This window comes from Neodothiora populina (genome assembly GCF_041146345.1).
Source record: "Neodothiora populina strain CPC 39397 chromosome Unknown canker_contig_15, whole genome shotgun sequence".
Taxonomy (NCBI): domain Eukaryota; kingdom Fungi; phylum Ascomycota; class Dothideomycetes; order Dothideales; family Dothioraceae; genus Neodothiora; species Neodothiora populina.
The window spans coordinates 1,983,736-2,002,213 of record NW_027191413.1 but is presented as its reverse complement, the minus strand read 5'-3'; the positions used below and the strand labels follow the sequence as shown (position 1 = coordinate 2,002,213).

Genomic DNA, 18,478 nt, shown 5'->3' with positions numbered 1-18,478 from the left:
TATCCATAAGGCACTTCAAGCAGGGTCGACGCTTGGTATCATTCTACTCCAAAACATGCAGTCCACGCCCCTGAAAAAGAGCAAGGCTCAGACGATCAAGTCCGCCACAGCGAAGGATACCAAACAAACACCACAACCACCAGATCCTCCTGTCGAAGTCGATCCTGCGCTCGTCTCTGCAAATGGCGATCTCGTCCTCGCGGTCAAGAGACAGCTCGAGAACCAAGCAGATGACGTCTTTCTCTATCGAGTAGAGTCGAAGCGTCTGCGTGAGGCCTCGCCCTACTTCGCCCGCCTCCTCGACCCAGACAAGTTCGGCGAAGGAGCACAAGTCAAGGAATCCCACTCTGTCCTCAGGACCAGATACCCGAGTCCTGCTGCGGTGCCGCTGGAGGAGCTGCCGCAAGTAGACGTCGCCGACGTCGGCCGGATCTCGTCGAATGTCAAGAGCATCCGGAATCTTATGGGTGACTTCCTGCGCGCTCTCCACGATGCACATCTCGCCGTCAAGATCCCTCCTCTTGCAAATGTGGCCAATATGCTGGTCGTCGCCGACAGATTCGATGCTCTTGCCGCTGTGCGCCAATACTTCGAGAGGCGGAAACTCATCGCTGCCCTCGACGCCACCAGAGGACAGAACAGCAAGAGCGGCACGAAACCCGAACCGGAAGAGAGAGTGAGACAGAGACTGCTGGTCGGTCTGTTCCTCGACAACCCTTCGTGGGTCTGGTCATCCTCGCTGCGCTTGATCCATAAAGGCTGGCTGGGTCGAGAGACCGACGTGACGAGCGCGCTGTGGTGGGACCTACCCCAGGGCATAGAGGAAGAACTCCTGTTCCGCCGCGACTGCATCCTCGAATCAATCCAGTCTCTCCAAACACACTTCTTGCATCTCTACACCTGCCGCGACCGCCAATGCAAGCTAGGCTACGACTCGTCGGCCGAGTGCGACCTCTACCAGCTCGGCCAGATGGTCAAGTTCTTCAGGAAAATCAACACGCTGAACCTGCAAGGTCGGCTGATCTCGACGACCCCGGAAGGCGAACCCTGCGAGACGGAACAAGACTTTTACTACGACGCCGACCTCTTCGACCTGCTCGACGAGTTCAGGAAGGCCCCCGAGTACCAAATCGACAAGAACCACCGCCACTGCGGCCTGCGCACGCGCCTGCTGCCGCTCATCGATCTCGTCTCTCTGTCCTTGTCGTCTGAAGTCGGCTTGTGTCTCAACTGCTGGCAGGAGAGCCGCAACGAATACGCCTGGTCGAGGGTCAAGAGGCCTCTGATCTGGACGCACGGCAGCGCCGGGGCGGGCATGGCGAGTAGGTATCGGGATGGTCAGACGCAGAGACATTTGTTCAGGCATCTGGATGCGCGGGATCTGTTCGTGGCCAAGGAGAGGGTGTGGACCACGAGTGATGAGGGCAGGGTCGGAATCGGTTGGTCGCATCCGAATCTGCCTTATAAATAGCTGTGAGCAAATGGAATAAGAATAAGCTACATGGCTCCTTTTTGTTTTTTTATGTAGTAGAAATGTTGGGTTTCTCGTCTGCTCCCGCACTCTGAGGAAAAGCTATCCTATCTCCTGCCGCCACTTCTCCCCTTGCCCTTACCCCTGGCCTTGACCTTCTCCTCAGCATCCACCTTGGCGTCCTCGACATCATCCAGCAGGGTCCCCTCGATGCTCAAGAACCCCCTCTCGCGCTCCGTGCTGGGCGCGCTCTCGAAGTCCTTGACTCTGAAGCGCAGCGAGCCCTTGATCTCGTTGCCCTCGGCATCGACAAAGTGTCCGTCCTGCTCGTCCTCAGCCGAGTGTTTGCTCTTGCCGCGCATCCAGTCTGCGCTCGCGCCGCTGATGGTGTTGTCTTTCTTTGATGCCGCCGCCGCCGAAGAAGAAGACAGAGACACCCACGTCCAGTCGCGGGGCAGCCTGGCGCGCGGAATGCCGGCGTTGAAAAAGTTGTAGCATACCAGACCAAGATAGGATTCGTTCTGCAGACTGATGTGCCCTTCGATGCAGGAGCCTTTCGTCGGGCGCAGGAGCACGAAGTCGGCCGTCAGCCAGATGTACGAGGGCGCGTATTCGGCGATTGACTTGGCCATGGGCAGGGTGGCTGGTTCGTCTGCGGATGGGGTGGCCTTTTTGCTGCTGCTCTTTTTCGCTGGTGCAGCTGCTGCTGAGGAAGAGAAGATGGCTGGGTCGTGGGGAGTGCATGTCAGGCGCGGGTTGGAGTACGAGAGTAGGACTCCGTTCAGGGGCGGGTAGTACGTCAAGAGTAAGGGGGAGAGATGCTCGGCGCAGAGGCCCTGGAGAGGGAAACGGTGAGCCACAGGTGACAGGGCCAGGTAGAGCGAGGTGGTTTGCTGGAGGAACGGCGATTTCTTCTCAATGTCTTCGTCGGTCGGCATGTAGGCGCCGCTCTCGACCGGTGCAGACGGTGTTGGATCGACGTCCATGTCCACGTCATTGTCGTTGTCTAGTCGCTGACGCTTGCTGGGCGAGGAGGGAATGGCTTGTTGTGCTTCTTCTTGCTCTTGTGCTTCTACCACGACATCTTCCTTTTTTAGCAGCTGCTGCTCCTCGCGCGATCGCTTCTTGGATGATTTCTTGCTGCTCGATGAATCCTTGGATTTTGACGACTTCGTTGCTGCCTTCGGCGTCGTTTCTAATGTAGTCGCCATTTTGGGGGGGGGGGGGGGTTTGTGGCAATCTGGCGTGTAGACTGCGCAATTGCAAGAAGAGAAGAAAGAATTGCTGGGTTTTGTTCCTCGCTATCCAATTGATTTTTTGAAAATGCGCGCAATGCTGGAATTACAATAATATCTTTTCTTTCTTTCTTTCTCTCTTTCTTTCTCTCTAATTTGTTCCGGAAGTAGGAATTATTGATCCACCGACAAAGTCCGGGGAAAAGAGTGATTTCGGCCATGAATTCTGGACCTTTCATAAACGTGCTTGTGGCCAACTTTCTGTCACGATGCTGACCCTTCTTGCTGGTCTGCGTCTGACTCGACGGATTGGACTCCTCTGGCTGCTAACATACAAATTGTATACAAAAGTCTTGGCCTCGGCTAGAATTCACTACCTTACTACCAGCGACAGTAGTACTACTCCAGCTGTACACGTCTGTGTATACAGGTAACCCTTTCCCGCACGACAAAAGTCGTGTCGTACTGTTGAAACCAAAACACAGAACATGTCGAGCAACCTGCTGTCTCTGGCGGGATGGTACTTCCTACCTAATGTGAGTTCTGTCGTCTTGTGTAATATGTGTTGTTGTTATGTGGTGGTACAGTAGTGGTACAACACCTCTGACTATTGATCTATTTGGCCTGGTTCTCCATTTACTTGAAGCATTCATTCTTGATACATACCCTTTTGCTTCATGATCATTGTTCCAACATTCATCACTCCACAAATACTGCCTCTGAAACCAACAACCCCTACTAACACCAACCCCCCAGCTCGTCACCGGCTGGGTCCAATCAGCCTACTACGCAGTATGGATCCGCGCCGGCGAGCCCAAACCACAACCGGGCTCGCGGGCCTTTGCCGTCCACCGCAGACGCATCCATATCCTGGTCATCCTGGCCTATCTGTTATATACCATCTACGAAGCAGACTATGAGATACGACAGGCGGGCGACTTTTATCGGGATCTTGGCGTCAGACATGATATTGATGATAGGGGACTGCAGTCGAGATTCAGGCGGATGTGAGTGTTTTGCTTTTGGCATCTCTTGTTCTCTGAGGCATCAAGTCTACTGGACTTCTCGTCCTAGAGAACTTTCGCCACCGCGACTGACAGCCCCTCCAGAACAATAACCCACCACCCAGACAAAATTAGCGATGCGGCAGCCCGTCCGGCAGCAGAGGCCCTCTACGTCCACCTCAAGCTCTGTCGCGACGTCCTCATCGACCCAGCCAAGCGCTTCGCATACGACCGCTTCGGGCCCGACATTCTACGCTGGAGAGGCTGCACGACCATCGCCGACTACGTCAAGGCCGGTCTGCGCAACACTCTCATGTACTACTTCGGAACCGGGGCGGTCATGATGTTGCTCGGTGTAGTCGGGTACTTGAAGCAGGCGGCTTTCGTAAGCATTTCCCCCCATGTCTCATGTAAAAACATGTATGACCAAGAAAAAAAACTAATAAGAAAACAAAAACCACAGTGGCGCTACCTAGCGCTAGCAACCCTCTTCACCCTCGAACTGCACACGCAAACCCACCCTTTCCCAATCCTAACCCGCCTCTCCACATCCCTGACCCCCACCCTGCCCCTCCCCTCCTTTGTCTCTTCTACATCTCCCTACCTCCCCTACCAAGCCCTGCAACTCTGCCGCAAACTCGTCCTGACATTCTTCATCGCCCTTTCCCAAATCGGTCCTTTGTTGTCTTCCTCTCCGCAAGGCCCCTCCTCCCCCCAACAAGACGCAAAGGGAACCACAATCGACCCTGCCCAACTCGACCGTCTCGTAGGCACTCTAAACGCTACAGACCAAGAAGTCGGCCGACTGCTGGCGCTCGAGTTGACGCCCTTTGCCTCTCCTCCTCCTCCTCCTCCTCCTCCTCCTCCTCCTCTTCCTCCTCCTGCCACGGCTTCGACAGATACCGAGACAGTGGCGGGGAACAGCGCGAGTGGCAACACGGGCATGAGAGATCTCAAACACGCCATGCGCAGGTGGTTGGTGGACAACACGGTGCGGTCGAACGCCGAGGTCAGGAGTGCTGTGGGCAGGGTCATCGAGCGGCGCAGGGGCGGGGTTCCTGCTGGTGCTTTGGGGAATAGGTAGACTTTGATTTCTTTCACATAGGGGTTTTGGCAGGGTAGAAGAAGTAGGGAGTTTGGGAGAAATGGCATTGATGGGGGGGTTTTTTTCTCCTTCGCTTCGTCGACGTTGGTTTGAGTGGATTTGCTTCGTGTTGCACAACGGACAGCCCGATCGATCAACTCGTGGAAGTAGACAAGTGGATTAACAGCTTCGCGGGAGGAATCAAATCTATTGCATTGCGCAATTCCCCATATTCTAATTGATAGATTTCGTTTCCAAACAGTAGCAAAGAGAAACACTTCTCGAATTTCCACGTTTTGTTTTGTTCTATCCTCACAGCTCCTCGTGCTCGATGACGACGGGCTCTTCCACGACCACGTTATCATCATCAACATTAGTCTTGCCACTTCCCGAAGCGGATGCAGATCCAGAGGGAGAAGCCGACGAAGAAGTAGGGCTCTTTCTCGCCTTCCTGCTCTTCGCCGACGAAGACTTCTTCGAGCCACTGCTCGACGACGACGTCGACGACTTCTTCTTGGGAATGTTCATCCTCCTCTGCACCAGGTCCATCATGGCGCGGTTCAGCTCGGAAGCTTTGGCTTCGATTTCCGCGACTGTTACGACAGGGTCCTCGGTTGCCTTTAACTCGTCCTGGAGAGAAATCTTCTGGGACAGCCAGGAAGCAATCGAGTCGTAGGTTTGTTGGAGGGTGCTCAAATCCTCGGCGGTGTAGAGTGACGACTCGGTGGTAGGCTTGGAAGGGGCGGCCGAGGATGACGAGGATGACTCTGGTTCATCGTCGAGGTCGTCCAATTCGTCTGAAGGGCTACCTGTGCTGCTTGATGCGGCAGCGTCGCTAGAGGTGGACGAGGAGAGCGCGGCTTCAGAGGACGAAGCCGCTGCTTTGGCGACTTGCTCAGCGACGATGCTGACAAACGACTTGGTCTGATCGAGAGACGTCTGTAGAGACTTGAGCTTCTCCGGCCGGCTGGCAGATTCTCGGATGCGAGCCTGGATGGGTTCGACAAGAGCCTTGAGGTCGGCTAGTTTGGTCCTGAAGGCATCGACCGGGGCGGAGGAACCCTCACCATAGAGCCAGTCGCTTGTGCTGCTCAGAAGAGAAGATATCTGTTCGCGCACTTCATCGGTCGACGCGGCTGTGAAACCCGCGTCTTCCAAAAGGTCTCTTGCTCTGTAAGTAAAAGCCTCGAGGACGTTGAGGGCTTCTTCACGCTGGATGCGGGCTTTGTCTGATCGGTCAAAAGCGGCGAGGCGCTCCTTCATCTGTTGAATCTCACTCTTCGAGGGCTGGGGAAGACTCTTCGAGACGGAAGTGAACTTGATGTTGATGGTTTCGGTATGCTTCTTTCCCTTGGTGTCTGCTTCAGCCTTGGGAGTGGCTTTGGCATCCTTGGAACTAGACGATGCACTAGATGATGCCTCGACAGTCTCAGAGGGATTCTCACCATCCTTCAATGGTTCTTGTTCGCCCTTCTTGGAACCAAATCCAAACAATCCCTTGACAGAGTCGCCGAGTCCGCCAGCCTTTGCGCCACCCTCAACCTCACAGCTGACTGAGCCAGAGAGGACCTCGGGAATGCCATCGATGGGGTTGAGACGAATGTTGAACGCGGTCGAGATGTCATCCTTGGTGCAACCAAACTTCTCAGTCAGTGCCGCAACGGAGGCAGTCAAGTTCTCCGTCTTGATGTCCAAGACAGGTCGGTCAACAGACGCAACATTCTGATACAAGCCAAACTCAAAGTCCTCGAGGTTCTTGAGGGTGAATTGCTTGACTGGCCCGACCAGCGAAGTGGGCACAAACAGCTTCTGCTGTCTCTGCTTGCCATCGCTGGGGTAGACAATGCCAGCAGGGTAGACGGCGGCGTCAGAGTCGCGGATCTCCTTGACACGAAAGCTTGGGCTGAGTCCAGCGGCCTTGAAGGCAGCGCCGTGAGCTGCAGACTCATCGGCATTGACGTTGGTGCGAACCTCGGTGTCTTTGCCTGTCATGGCCTCGAGCCTCTTCTGGACAAAGGGCGTGCGCATGGCTCCTCCGTGGAGGATGACCGAGTCGAGATCCTTGAGCGTAAGCTTCGCAGCTTCGAGTGCCTGCTTGACAGGTGCTTCGACGCGGTCGGCAAAGGAAGCCGCCAGGTCTTCAAACTCGACACGGGTCAACTTGGAAGAGAAGTCAATATCCTTGTAGAAGCCCTCGAAGAAGGAGCGGACATCTGAGTTTGCGCTCAGAACCTGTCTTGCCCTCTCGGCTTCCTTGTAAAGCTTCGAGGCTGTTCGGCCATGACCCTTGATTTCCTCTGCTGTGATGCCTGCGCTTGTGACTTCGGATTTCTTGGTGAATTCGCTGACGAGATGGTCTGCGACGATCGCATTCAATGCATCGCCACCGAGTGTCCTGTCCCAACCCGCTCCTAACACGGCAACCTCTTGCACAGTCTTATTGAACCTGCCAATGTCCTTGACTTCCTTCCCTTGGAAGCGGAGGATCGTCGCGGTAGTGGACGAAGCGCCCATGTCGAAGATGAGATGGATTTCCGGCTTCTTGCCTTCGCTGGCACTTGGGAAAGTGCGCTTCACGGCGTAGTCGATGCCGACAGCCAGGCCATCACTGACAAGACCCAGAATATTGATGCCTGCCAGGTCAGCAGCGCGTTCGATGGCGCGCTTCTCGTTGGCGGTGTAGAAGACAGGAACAGTGACGACTGCTTCCGTGACCTGACTTCCCTTGCCCGTCATGGCCTCGGCGTTGGCACGAATGTTCTTGAGCTCCATAGCCAACAATTCATCGAGGCTCCACGGCTGGTCCTTTGGACTGAAAGCGGGCGATTGAAAGAAGACGTTGCCCTTCTCTTCGCGCAGAGTGATGGCCGGATGTCTCTCCTTGTATTGACTGATCATTGCCGTGCCCTCCTCATCGGGTACCAGCCCAAGAAGCGATTTGAGGTTCGTGTAGACATCGCCAGGATAACGACCTCCGAGTGCCAATGCATCGCCTCCGTACAATCTCTCGGGGAAGCTTCCGACTTCTACTGGTCCTCTGGGAGATGGCTTGAAGCCAACGACACTCGCTTCTTTGCGTTTTGAGTCCTTGGTCGGCACAATGTCCAGAGGTGTGCCAGGCTTGACAATGGCTGCCTTGATGTAGGAGCTTCCAAAGTCAATTCCCAGCACAGCTGATGCCGCCGACGCGGTACCAGTAAAGAGAAGGAGGAGAAGTGGAACGATTGTGGCCATGGACGGCTGTGTGAGCCGCCTGCGGCTGGGATGAGGTGTGAGCATGTTGTATAATCCACAGATTATAAGTGTATAATAGGTCTGTATGCTGGTCGCTTTCTTGATGTCTTTAAGGTATGCTCCAGTCCCGCCTCAGAGCTGTCTTCGTGATACTTGGTGATTAGTCCTTTTCTTTGTGATTTCCCTATGACATGGCGACCTCGATTGAAACGGTCTCAAGGAAGACAAGAGCAGTATTATACACTGATTGGAGAAATGGAAAGCTGACAAGAAAGATGTCTTTTTCTTTGTACAGTGTGTCCTTTACTTGCTGCCACTTGTTCCTTCCCCCGCGAAACGTTTGTCGCGAAGCTTCAGAAAGGGGCCCCTGCATGCGCAATTCAACGTCACCGACTCTATTCGCTACGTCAACACCATTGAAACGTGAAAGATGCCTTGAATATGCGGAACATACCTTAGCAATGAGAACCACAGAACCGACATCGTCACTGGAAATCACAATTCGGAACGAAACATACTCTGTACGCGACCTCGCCAGAAGTGCAGCATGCAGCGCTTGCATTGCCAAAAGGCATACCACGGTACCTCAAGGCACTCACGACGTCGTGCCATAGACCCTTTGGCGATTCGGAAACTTCTTGCAATTATGACAGTAGGATCAGGACACGATAACCATGTGCGAAGAGAAGCAATAGTAGTTTTGATAAAGCTTTGGATTTTATGGCATGTATATATAGACTTGCCGATTGGTTGTGCTACATATTCAATACATACATTATAGGACTGCATAGAGTCCGCGACAACTTAGGCCGTATATCCCATCATAATACAGAGATTTTGTGCAGTGGTGGAAAAAAAAGGGAAAGAAGGCGCCATTCAAAAACAGAAAAATAATCGGACTTTATCGATCGCCGCCAAAATGCTGCCATATGGTGCCGTGACGCCATACATCGAGGTTGAAAGAAAGAAGCAAGCCTGGCACTGTAAGGGGGGTTGTCGTGCCGGACACATTGTGGGTGCGCTTAGAAGAGAGCGGCAAGAGCCATGAGACCGGCACCAGCGACAACGGCGGCGGGGGTGTTCATGCTGGCAGCACCAGTGTAGGTGGACATAGGAGGCTGGGTGGTGGCCGAGCCGACAGTGCCAGTAGGGGTGGTCACAGATGCGACCGATGAGGTAGGGACGTTGACACGCTGGCTGCTAGTGATCATGGCAGTGGACTCAGGAGTGCAAGGGCCGGTGCCAGCCTGGATTTGACCGTCAGAGATCTGGGAAACAACGCAGAAGGCGCTGGACGATCCAGAGCTGACGGGTGCGGGAGGAGCAGGTGCAGAGCTGGAAGGAGCAGAGCTGACAGGTGCGGGAGGAGCAGGTGCAGAGCTGGAAGGAGCAGAGCTGACAGGTGCAGGGGGAGCAGGTGCAGAGCTGGAAGGAGCAGAGCTGACAGGTGCGGGAGGAGCAGGTGCAGAGCTGGAAGGAGCAGAGCTGACAGGTGCAGGGGGAGCAGGTGCAGAGCTGGAAGGAGCAGAGCTGACAGGTGCGGGAGGAGCAGGTGCAGAGCTGGAAGGAGCAGAGCTGACAGGTGCAGGGGGAGCAGGTGCAGAGCTGGAAGGAGCAGAGCTGACAGGTGCGGGAGGAGCAGGAGCAGAGTTGGAAGGAGCAGAGCTGACAGGTGCGGGAGGAGCGCTGCTAACAGGGACGACAGGGACACTGGTGGTGAGGACCGAAGTGTGAGTCGAGACTGTCTGGTAGATGCTAGTGTAGGTTGTTCCCGAAGAAGTGACGTAAGTAGTCACGGGGCAAGTGGTGGTGTACACAGTGGTGTCGATGGTGACGGTGGTAGGGGTAGGAACGACAGGCACCACGGGAGTAGACTTGACGACGGTAGTGGAAGGAACGGTCGAAGTCTTGGTCAAGGTGCAAGGGCAGTCGGTGATGGTCAAAGTAGTGGGAGTGGTGACAGTGTAAGTCTTGCCGCCGTGAGTAAGGGTGGTAGGGACCGGGCAGTAGGTAGTGAAGGAAGTGACAACCTCAGTGGTGACAACGGTCGAAGCAGGCACAGTGACGGTGGAGTTCTTCCAGACCGAGGGAGAGGCAATGACGCTGCTGGAAGGTTTGGCGGTGCACTTGGGGCAGTGAGTGATGGTCAAGGTCGAGGGCTTAGTGACGGTGTAGGTGGAGTGGCCGTAGGTCAAAGTGGTAGGGACAGGGCAGTAGGTGGTGAAGGTGGTCTTGACCTCCGTCTCAGTGGTGGTAGTCTCGTTCCAGACAGGCTTGCTGGAAGTCCAGGGTGCAGAGGTTGGAACAGACGAAGTCTTAGCGGTGCACTTGGGGCAGTGAGTGATGGTCAGGGTCGAAGGCTTGGTAACAGTGTAGGTGGAGTGGCCGTAGGTCAAAGTGGTAGGGACAGGGCAGTAGGTGGTGAATGTGGTCACAACGTCAGTCTCAGTAGTGGTAGTACCGTTCCAGACAGGCTTGCTGGAGGAAGGGACAACAGTGGTGGAGGCGTTCTTGGTCTCGGACCAAGAGCTCTTCGAGGTCGAGCTCTCAACAGGAGCAGACGACGTCTTGTGAGCAGTGCACTTAGGGCAGTCGGTGATGGTCAGGGTAGTAGCGGTGGTGACAGTGTAGGTAGATTGACCGTGGGTAAAGGTAGTGGGCTCAGGGCAGTAAGTAGTGAAGGTGGTGTAGACATCGGTCTCGGTTGTGGTAGTAGCGTTCTCGGTGCTGGGCTTAGAGGAGTGGGGCACCCAGGTGGAAGATGTGACTCCGGTACCGCTGGATGTAGGAACCCACGAAGAAGAGCTGACGGCAGTGCCAGTCGAGCTCGTAGGCCAGACCTTGCTTGAAGGAGTAACCCAGACTGATGAAGAGGATGAAGAAGGGACCCAGACGGAAGAGGAAGAAGGGACCCAGACGGAAGAGGAAGAAGGGACCCAGACGGAAGAAGAGGAGTTGGCCCAAGCAGAGGAAGGAGGAGGAGGAGGAGGTGCCTCCCAAGATCCAGAACCGCCAGTTGCACTGACGAGGCCAACCAGGCCTGCGATGGCTGCGAAAGACTTCATCTTTCTATTATGTGAGGGAGATAGTGCGTGTGGAACGAAGGATATCTCTCAATAATACAACGATGGATATAGAGAGACCTTAACGAACGAGTCTGCTCTGGTGATTTTGGCTTAGGTGAAGCGATGGAGTGAGGAAGATGAGATGATTCGAAAACCTACCAGAGTGGTGGAGATGTAGTATCTTATATCCCAATCTGCTGCTGGAGCAGCATGGTCCTCAACAAACACAGAACCTTCTGCCTGTCTTACACACCTGACGTTACCTAAGCCCGCCGCTGATGAGGATCTCCAGATCAGAGCATCGTAAAGAATGTGCTTGGAGGAGGATTTGCGGTACGATCGCTGTGCACAGAACTTGGCGCCGAACCGAAAGTCTCTCGTGTGTGTTAGTTTTGCGCTTGCGCAAGGTACAGGTACGATCAGTGGAGCAGGTGAGAGCATGACAGAGCGCTGCCGCCCCAGCAAGCGCCAATAGGAAAGCGCGCTTGGATGCGGCATGCCATGCGACTTAGTTGGAGCTAATCATCTGGCATGAGCATTTCTTCTTCAATGTGCACGCCCTCCTGGATATCCTGACGTTGTCTGAAATCATAACTTGAGGCTATACCTACTGAAAATGTCTCAGATAATTTGCCTACGCTGTTGTGCCTTGGTATGCTCGTTAGGTCTGTTGGCTATCCGGTGAACTCATAACGGTTCGCCAAACGGTGTGAATCAATAACGCAGAACGCACCCACTTCCTCGGGAAGGAAGAAGCCCCGCTCCATTGACGGGCTGGAAATAGAACCTGGCGATCATCTTGGGGAAAATACCTGTCATGAACTCAGGTACCGAGACCCTACCGCCCTACAGCCACATTGAGCTTCTCACCAACCTTACTCGGGCTGTGGTCGCCATTTCTTCAGGCCTGAGCTGAGCTGCTTTTTTGTCTTGGACTCGCACGTTACAGCTACGGTACGCAAGCACGTGTTGTGCAACAATCATGACGCGCCGCTCAGATATGTCTCGAGTCAATGTACGTTCTGGCCTATTCTTCTGGTGCTTCTATTCTCAAGATCCTGAAAATTGGGCGTTGTGCGCTGGCGTGCTCACGCAAAACACAGGCAGATTCATTCAGGTAGCCGTGGAATTTTATAAATCTGTACTGTGCGATAGCGTGACTGACCTGCATGAGGTGTTTTTTTGTTACCCACACTAAGGTACTTGTGGTACCTTCGTAACATCGTATTGTGGTTGTCAGGTCGAGCATGCACGGCATGCTTCGGCTGCCAAGGGGTCAAAAAGATAGAAAGCCACATACGCAACCCCACTCACAATTTCACTAATCGGAAGCTTTTGCCCCGCTTAGAAGCAGACCGAGATGAGTGTGAGACAATCCCTATTCGCTGTGTGTCATCCGCGGATCTCTTCCCGAGATACATAAGCTCTGAGCTTCATGCGATAGCGATGAGTCTATCCGGATACTATAACCAAGCCAAGCCTCTCGTACCTTCTTTGCATTGTCAAGATCGAATCCGTTTCAGGACACGACTGAGTAAAGCAGAGAATTTGTGCACGGTCATACCGTGGCCTTCACTGAATCAGTCGGATAGGATCACTCTTGGTAGGCACTATCATATCCACTATTCCTTCGCATTCTCGTATTGGTGCCCATGGCATACCACGGCAGGATGCTGCTAGCGAAGTCAGTCGACCATTACCCAATGAATCCAGACTAATCATGCACAACGAGTCACCCCATGGTCAAAAGTAACAATGTCCTCGCTGCTACGTTACTGTAGCAGGCCGACATGGGTGTAGTACCTGGGGTAACGTGTTATGCTTGTTCGCACTCAAGAGCCCTTCCCAGCCAGAGTCAGCAGCACGACTGTAGGTACAGTACCGAGGGTGTACCTCGCGCCACGAGCTGCCATATTCGACCAACTCCACAATCAACAAAACCGATACGAAAAGCTTTTACGTACTTTTCGTTTTGCTCCTGATGATCCATCGAGCTTGTATGATAATTTGCGTGAATCGGGCATTGTGTTGACTTTGCCCACAGTGTTGACGGCTAAAATACGAGACGTGCAGTGGCAGGAATGTCAGATGTAAGCATATTCTAAATACAGTATCGCTAAGAACAAATACATACTTTTTATAATCGTCACAATCATGTGGATAGACTCTACATGGAGTCGTTGACAACGGTCGACTCAACGACCGCACAGCTGCCCGCATGCGAGCTGTTGTGCTACACGAACCTTCCACCTGCTCTTTTAGGTCAATGGAGCCAATAGCATGACAATTATCTTGTAGGTGATCGAGATCAGAGACATGGAGTGCCGCCCGTCCGACTAATCATCATTGTTTTGTTTCAGCAGCCTGAGTCGAGAAGTATCGGAAGGTTCTGTTTTCACAGTAATGAACCGAGGAACCTCAGATACTAGGCGGGTGTAAACCACGAATGTCAGTGGGAGCGAAGCGAAGCGCGCCAACGTTGACAGTGCTTGCTTAGTACCCAAGTGCAGAGGCGCCCGCCGTTAAGCACCGTTTCGGCACAACCGACGCCCTCGTCGAAGAACGTCCAGTAAACCGATGAGACATGAGATCATCCAACGGGACCACGCGAACATGATCGCTGGCTATGTCTCACGTTCTAACTTGGTCGCACAGCCCGCTATTGTTGCAGTGGGGCAGACTTTGCAGCTCTATCACAGCGTTCAATTGTAGGCTGCAAGCTCGTCTTTTATTTTTTAGGACTGAGATGCTCACATCGTCCATTGGCTAGCATAGATCAGGCGCAGAAGCTCATGTGAACAATACTCCTTCCCAAAGTCCTGTTTTGGGCATCCTGAGGGTCAGCAGCAGAGGTCCCCGCGACGCCGAAATTGATCACGCGTCATCATCAATTTCACTATCGCTATCCCACCCGTCCTCGTATTCCTCGCAGATACTGATCAGCCCATCACACAAGGCTTCTCGCTCGTCGATGCCCACGAGTGACCGTGCCAGACCCTCAATACGTCGTACTCGGTGAGAAACCACAGTGGATGTCGACAGTGCGGCTCGTACAGCAATCTTCTCGTATGCTGGCCTGCTGAATGCAAAGATACGAGGGTAACTATCCAGCATGGGAAACAACAGAGAGGTCTGATACCTGTACGTAGGTCTTGTCAGCAAAAGCACGATACCATTCGACCGGCCCATTACGGTCAATAATGACTCACCTCTCCATCTTGGGTGCATTAGAAAATCTGTTGCGCGAAGCAAAGTTCGTATCGTCGATCTCGAAAGTTGACAACCACTTGCCACGAAGGCTTTGCAACTGACTGAAGACATGCGACTTTGATGAAGCGCTGGATCTATCAGACGAGCCAGCGACCTCGGGGTATAGGTCAATGTCGAGCTTGTCGACGCTTGGTTCGCCGTCTTCAGCCACGCTTCCATTACTATGCCCATTGCTACCATTTTGTCCGTCGGCACTATTCGTTGCAACATCGTGTACTGTAGGATCTTCAAGGCTCATACTCAGAGCGGCAATCCTACGATTCCCATCGTTGCTTAGGACGTTCTCGATGTCGCCGAATGATGTACGTCCTGCTTGATTTGACCTTAGACGAGTCGGTAGAGTCAATGACTCAATCGCCAGTACTTGCAACGCAGCGGTGTGCCATTTCGATGTTCCATCAATGGTTACATATGAAGGAAGCTGTGACGGTGTGCTGGTAATTGGGATGTAGAGTGACGCTTGCTGTGCGATGTTGTATATCGATTGTGCACTATTAGCAGTTTGCAACATCTGCTTAGCCTGTACGTGTTTGTTAGTAAAGTGATTCCATAGCTTGCAGCATTTGGAGTAAACAATACCCTCGACCGCCGTCCACCTTCTTCAAGACCAAACACCCAAGTACTTGCCTTGCCTAGATCGTCACGTATCCTCTCTAGGTACTTCGCGGTGAATCCACCCCAAGCATCGTCAGTACGGGTCATGATTTGAATCCCCTGCATCTGATCGCACTCCTCTAGGAAGCGTCGCAAATCACGATCCAGCAGGTCATGTTCTCTATCCAGATTATTGAAGAGGTCTTCGCCGGTTGTCCAGCTCTCGAATGGCATCAGCGCCGAATTGAGCTCGAACTCATGTAATTGTACGATTGACCGCGGGTTGTAGAAGACGCGATTGTAGTCGGACCAAAATCGCACGTTGGGAGTGTCCAGAGCGGGCGTAGGGAGACCCTGGTCAAGATGTTGCTGATATGCACTTTGCGGTATAGCTTCATTCCTGATCACATTGGTGCTTCCGCTCCTGTTGTGTCATATTAGACGAGAGCAAAGGCAACGGCAGTGATTTACATACCACATCTGCTGTGAAATCTCGGTGGGATCATCTTGTAATTCATACAGAGCATTTTCTCGCCTTAGCGTACCGAACGCGCCCTTGAGGTCGTAGATGAGAGTTCGCGGTGTATATGTCTCTGACCCATTTGCGCCTATGCCTGGTCTGAAGTGAATGTCATGGTCCACGGGCGACTCTTCGTCCGAGCCGTATGTAAAATATGACTCCTGTGCTCAGGTTGTTAGAAACTTGCGCAAATTTGCTTGTCAGACCCGAGCGACTGTAGCGAATGTGTGCAATCGAACGCTCCACGTCTCCTGGCCAGATTACGAAGCTTAAACCCAAGTGAAGGAGGTAATCGCTTGATCGTGAATATGATGTATAAAAGTCCTCCATATATGCGTGAGTCACTATCGCTTCCACGTACCTGGGTGTTCCAAAAATGGGTTCCGACGTAATTAGCCTGTTGGCCAAATTGTAGAGTCACAACCTCATGCATTGCAGATGTAATATTGTTGATGACAATGAATATCCTTTAGTGATTCAGATCATTGGATATGAGTATGACTGCGCCTTGACCGATATATGCGCAGCGTGTAATAGGCTGTATTGAGGGACTGGCCAGTACAGCTGCGTCTCCGCTTCTTGAACGCTGGACAGGGTGACTAGGTTTTGAATAGAAGCACGAATGTGAGAATGATCCACAAAAGCCATCGAGGACAGATTCAATCATATCAAGAACAAATCAACCGTTGTAATTCAACAAAACTTCGCTTTGGGTCGACAAGATCATATGTTGACATCACGATAAGAACTGTACAACGCAACAATTTTTACTTCAGACATATACAGACATAATAATAAGGAAATAGAATTGGGGTCATGAATATCTGTACAAGTAGCTCTGTGATCAGAATGTCTCACAGTAGTAAGTACACGATGAAAATAGCCACAATGGCCGTGAGAAAATAAAGAACAATGAAGAGAAACGAGCCAATGGCCAGCGATGAAATAGAAAAGAGAACAGGGTTACGATGAAAAGCACGAGATTTTGAGGGCATGGTCCGTAAGCTCCACCTGCTCAGTTCGAAGGACTCGACAGTCGATACATGTCTGAGCCGCTCAATAGTCGCATCTACCTCATAATGACTCTTCCAGCACGCCCTCATCTCATGGCCGGGAAAACGATCAATTAGCATATCAGCTCGGACGATGTGTTCGATTCAGATTGTTGCTAGTAAAGTGAAGATCTTGAAGACAGCCTTATCATCTAGTCTACTGCACACTGTCCTCGGAAACCTGACTGACAACCCTACAAGTCTCGAGCTTTGTGTTGCTTGTTTTTCTGCTTTTCGGTGGAAGCGTCAGAGGAGCATTAGCATCCTTCGCACCCAAGACGCTACGATTGCGCTTTCGAACAAGCTGGTCAAGGGGTTCAGCACCTCGTTGCTCCGATGAACCTGACGTCGCGCGATGTGCTGGACCATGAGCACTACCACTAGTGACACTGGTAGGCTGAAGATTGTTTCCCGACTTTGGATCATGAATTGATCCATTTCTTCTTGGGTCGTCAACAATGCAATCCGGAAACTGAACACATGCAGTATGCATGCTGATGTCCGAAGCATACGAGGGCTGTCGATCAGAGCGATTGTTTGATGTCTCACATGCCTTTCCGGATGGCTTCTTGGCCTCACTAATTGAGTTCATTTGATGAACGCTGCATGCCGCGGCGGCGTGCACAGACTGCAAAGACGACTTCACAACATCTTCTCTGCTCTGGCCATGCGGAGGACGGTGACGCGGCCCATATTCGCTATTAGCAAAGAGACCTCTTCCTGCCACACTGCGCGGCATGTCATCTGTCGCTCTCAAGAAGAGATCAGGTAGCAGCGTCGTTGATTTCCCGGATGCGCGCGTGTACTTGAATCCAGTGTCAGGTTCTTTCCATGAAGCACAGCGAGTCGATAAGGCGTAACTCTCATGCTCTGAGGCGGCGGCCATACTGCTCAGCATTTGACTCTCATTACGTCTTGACGATGAGGGAACATGAGCATCAGATAGGTCGGCACCTGTGCACCCCAGAAACGATTCCGAGAATGGGGATAGTCCAGGATCTCTGCTGACTGTCTGCATCGCTGGATCTCTGCCGGTTCTTGGAAGGAAGTATATCTCCGGACCCGACTTTTCAATGCCATAGATGTGGTTGTTAGGCCATGCAATGTTCAGGTTTTCCAACATGCCTTTGTAGTATCAGTTGTGTTCAGAAAATGTATAGCAACTGTCTGAAACTCACCCAAAGGAGCATGCATAAAGCTGAAGCAAGCCACATGTGAGACTGGACGAAGGCGAGAAGTGCTTACTCCACTACTGGTATATCCTTCAGAGAGCAGTACTTTGATACGCCCGAGGTCTTCAGCAACATCGATCTTACGACGATGGAGTATAGATTCATGAAAAGGTGGGAACAGGAGCCTTGCACTACGTTGCGTTGCGTCTGCATATGTCAGTACAATACCTACGAATGGCGTCACTATAGTTTAGCTCAGGTGCAACGAGCACTTACCAATGGTCACTGGCCAACGAAGTCCGTCGCTGAAGACACCATTACTTTATGGGATGATTAGTCTGAAGTGGAAATATTGCAAGAAGAGATGGAAAGAAGAGAGCATGACCCACTACACAGCGTGTCCATCGATGAAGACCTTCACTCCCCAGACCGCCCGAGCTCCATCTTCTTCCGAGAGACGGGAGGTAAGTTCATCGGAGAACGTTGGGCCAGCCCAGCTGTGTATGGAAATTCGAAAGGGTTGGTTCATTGGCATGGAGGATATGAATGTGTTAATCATTGCTGTGCGACCAAGTTCTGTCATACTCAATTAGTGATTAGCACCTCCTACTGCGGATTGACATACCTGTTTCAATCCCGTGACATGATGTTCTGAACTCCTGCAAAGGTGCTGACGAGTCCAGCGGGAAGAGGAGAACGTCCCAATCCTTGAACCGCATTATGAGTTATTGGTATGAATTGATGTTTGCCGAATAATAAGGTATTTGGCCTGCTCCG

General features: G+C 52.5%; 7 protein-coding genes across 7 annotated transcripts; 2 read left to right on the top strand and 5 right to left on the bottom strand.

Moving 5' to 3' along the window:
* Positions 1 to 55: 55 nt before the first annotated feature.
* Positions 56 to 1,471, top strand: AAFC00_003026 (uncharacterized protein; the record flags this gene model as incomplete). Its single annotated transcript, XM_069342435.1, has 1 exon — positions 56 to 1,471. The coding sequence occupies one exon, from the start codon at positions 56 to 58 to the stop codon at positions 1,469 to 1,471; it is 1,416 nt and encodes a 471-aa protein (XP_069198935.1).
* Positions 1,472 to 1,578: 107 nt separating this feature from the next.
* AAFC00_003025 (uncharacterized protein) lies at positions 1,579 to 2,682 on the bottom strand (the record flags this gene model as incomplete). The annotated part of the gene is made up of 1 exon (XM_069342434.1): positions 1,579 to 2,682. The coding sequence occupies one exon, from the start codon at positions 2,680 to 2,682 to the stop codon at positions 1,579 to 1,581; it is 1,104 nt and encodes a 367-aa protein (XP_069198934.1).
* Positions 2,683 to 3,194: 512 nt separating this feature from the next.
* Positions 3,195 to 4,794, top strand: AAFC00_003024 (uncharacterized protein; the record flags this gene model as incomplete). Its single annotated transcript, XM_069342432.1, has 4 exons — positions 3,195 to 3,242; positions 3,463 to 3,713; positions 3,816 to 4,095; positions 4,174 to 4,794. 4 exons carry the CDS (start codon positions 3,195 to 3,197, stop codon positions 4,792 to 4,794), a joined length of 1,200 nt encoding a protein of 399 aa, XP_069198933.1.
* A 312-nt stretch (positions 4,795 to 5,106) lies between these two features.
* AAFC00_003023 (uncharacterized protein) lies at positions 5,107 to 8,073 on the bottom strand (the record flags this gene model as incomplete). Its single annotated transcript, XM_069342431.1, has 1 exon — positions 5,107 to 8,073. The coding sequence occupies one exon, from the start codon at positions 8,071 to 8,073 to the stop codon at positions 5,107 to 5,109; it is 2,967 nt and encodes a 988-aa protein (XP_069198932.1).
* Positions 8,074 to 9,050: 977 nt separating this feature from the next.
* AAFC00_003022 (uncharacterized protein) lies at positions 9,051 to 11,093 on the bottom strand (the record flags this gene model as incomplete). Its single annotated transcript, XM_069342430.1, has 1 exon — positions 9,051 to 11,093. One exon carries the CDS (start codon positions 11,091 to 11,093, stop codon positions 9,051 to 9,053), a length of 2,043 nt encoding a protein of 680 aa, XP_069198931.1.
* Positions 11,094 to 13,967: 2,874 nt separating this feature from the next.
* Positions 13,968 to 15,910, bottom strand: AAFC00_003021 (uncharacterized protein; the record flags this gene model as incomplete). Its single annotated transcript, XM_069342429.1, has 5 exons — positions 13,968 to 14,232; positions 14,303 to 14,883; positions 14,943 to 15,381; positions 15,433 to 15,638; positions 15,839 to 15,910. 5 exons carry the CDS (start codon positions 15,908 to 15,910, stop codon positions 13,968 to 13,970), a joined length of 1,563 nt encoding a protein of 520 aa, XP_069198930.1.
* Positions 15,911 to 16,686: 776 nt separating this feature from the next.
* AAFC00_003020 (uncharacterized protein) lies at positions 16,687 to 17,723 on the bottom strand (the record flags this gene model as incomplete). Its single annotated transcript, XM_069348489.1, has 2 exons — positions 16,687 to 17,654; positions 17,708 to 17,723. 2 exons carry the CDS (start codon positions 17,721 to 17,723, stop codon positions 16,687 to 16,689), a joined length of 984 nt encoding a protein of 327 aa, XP_069198929.1.
* Positions 17,724 to 18,478: the final 755 nt, after the last annotated feature.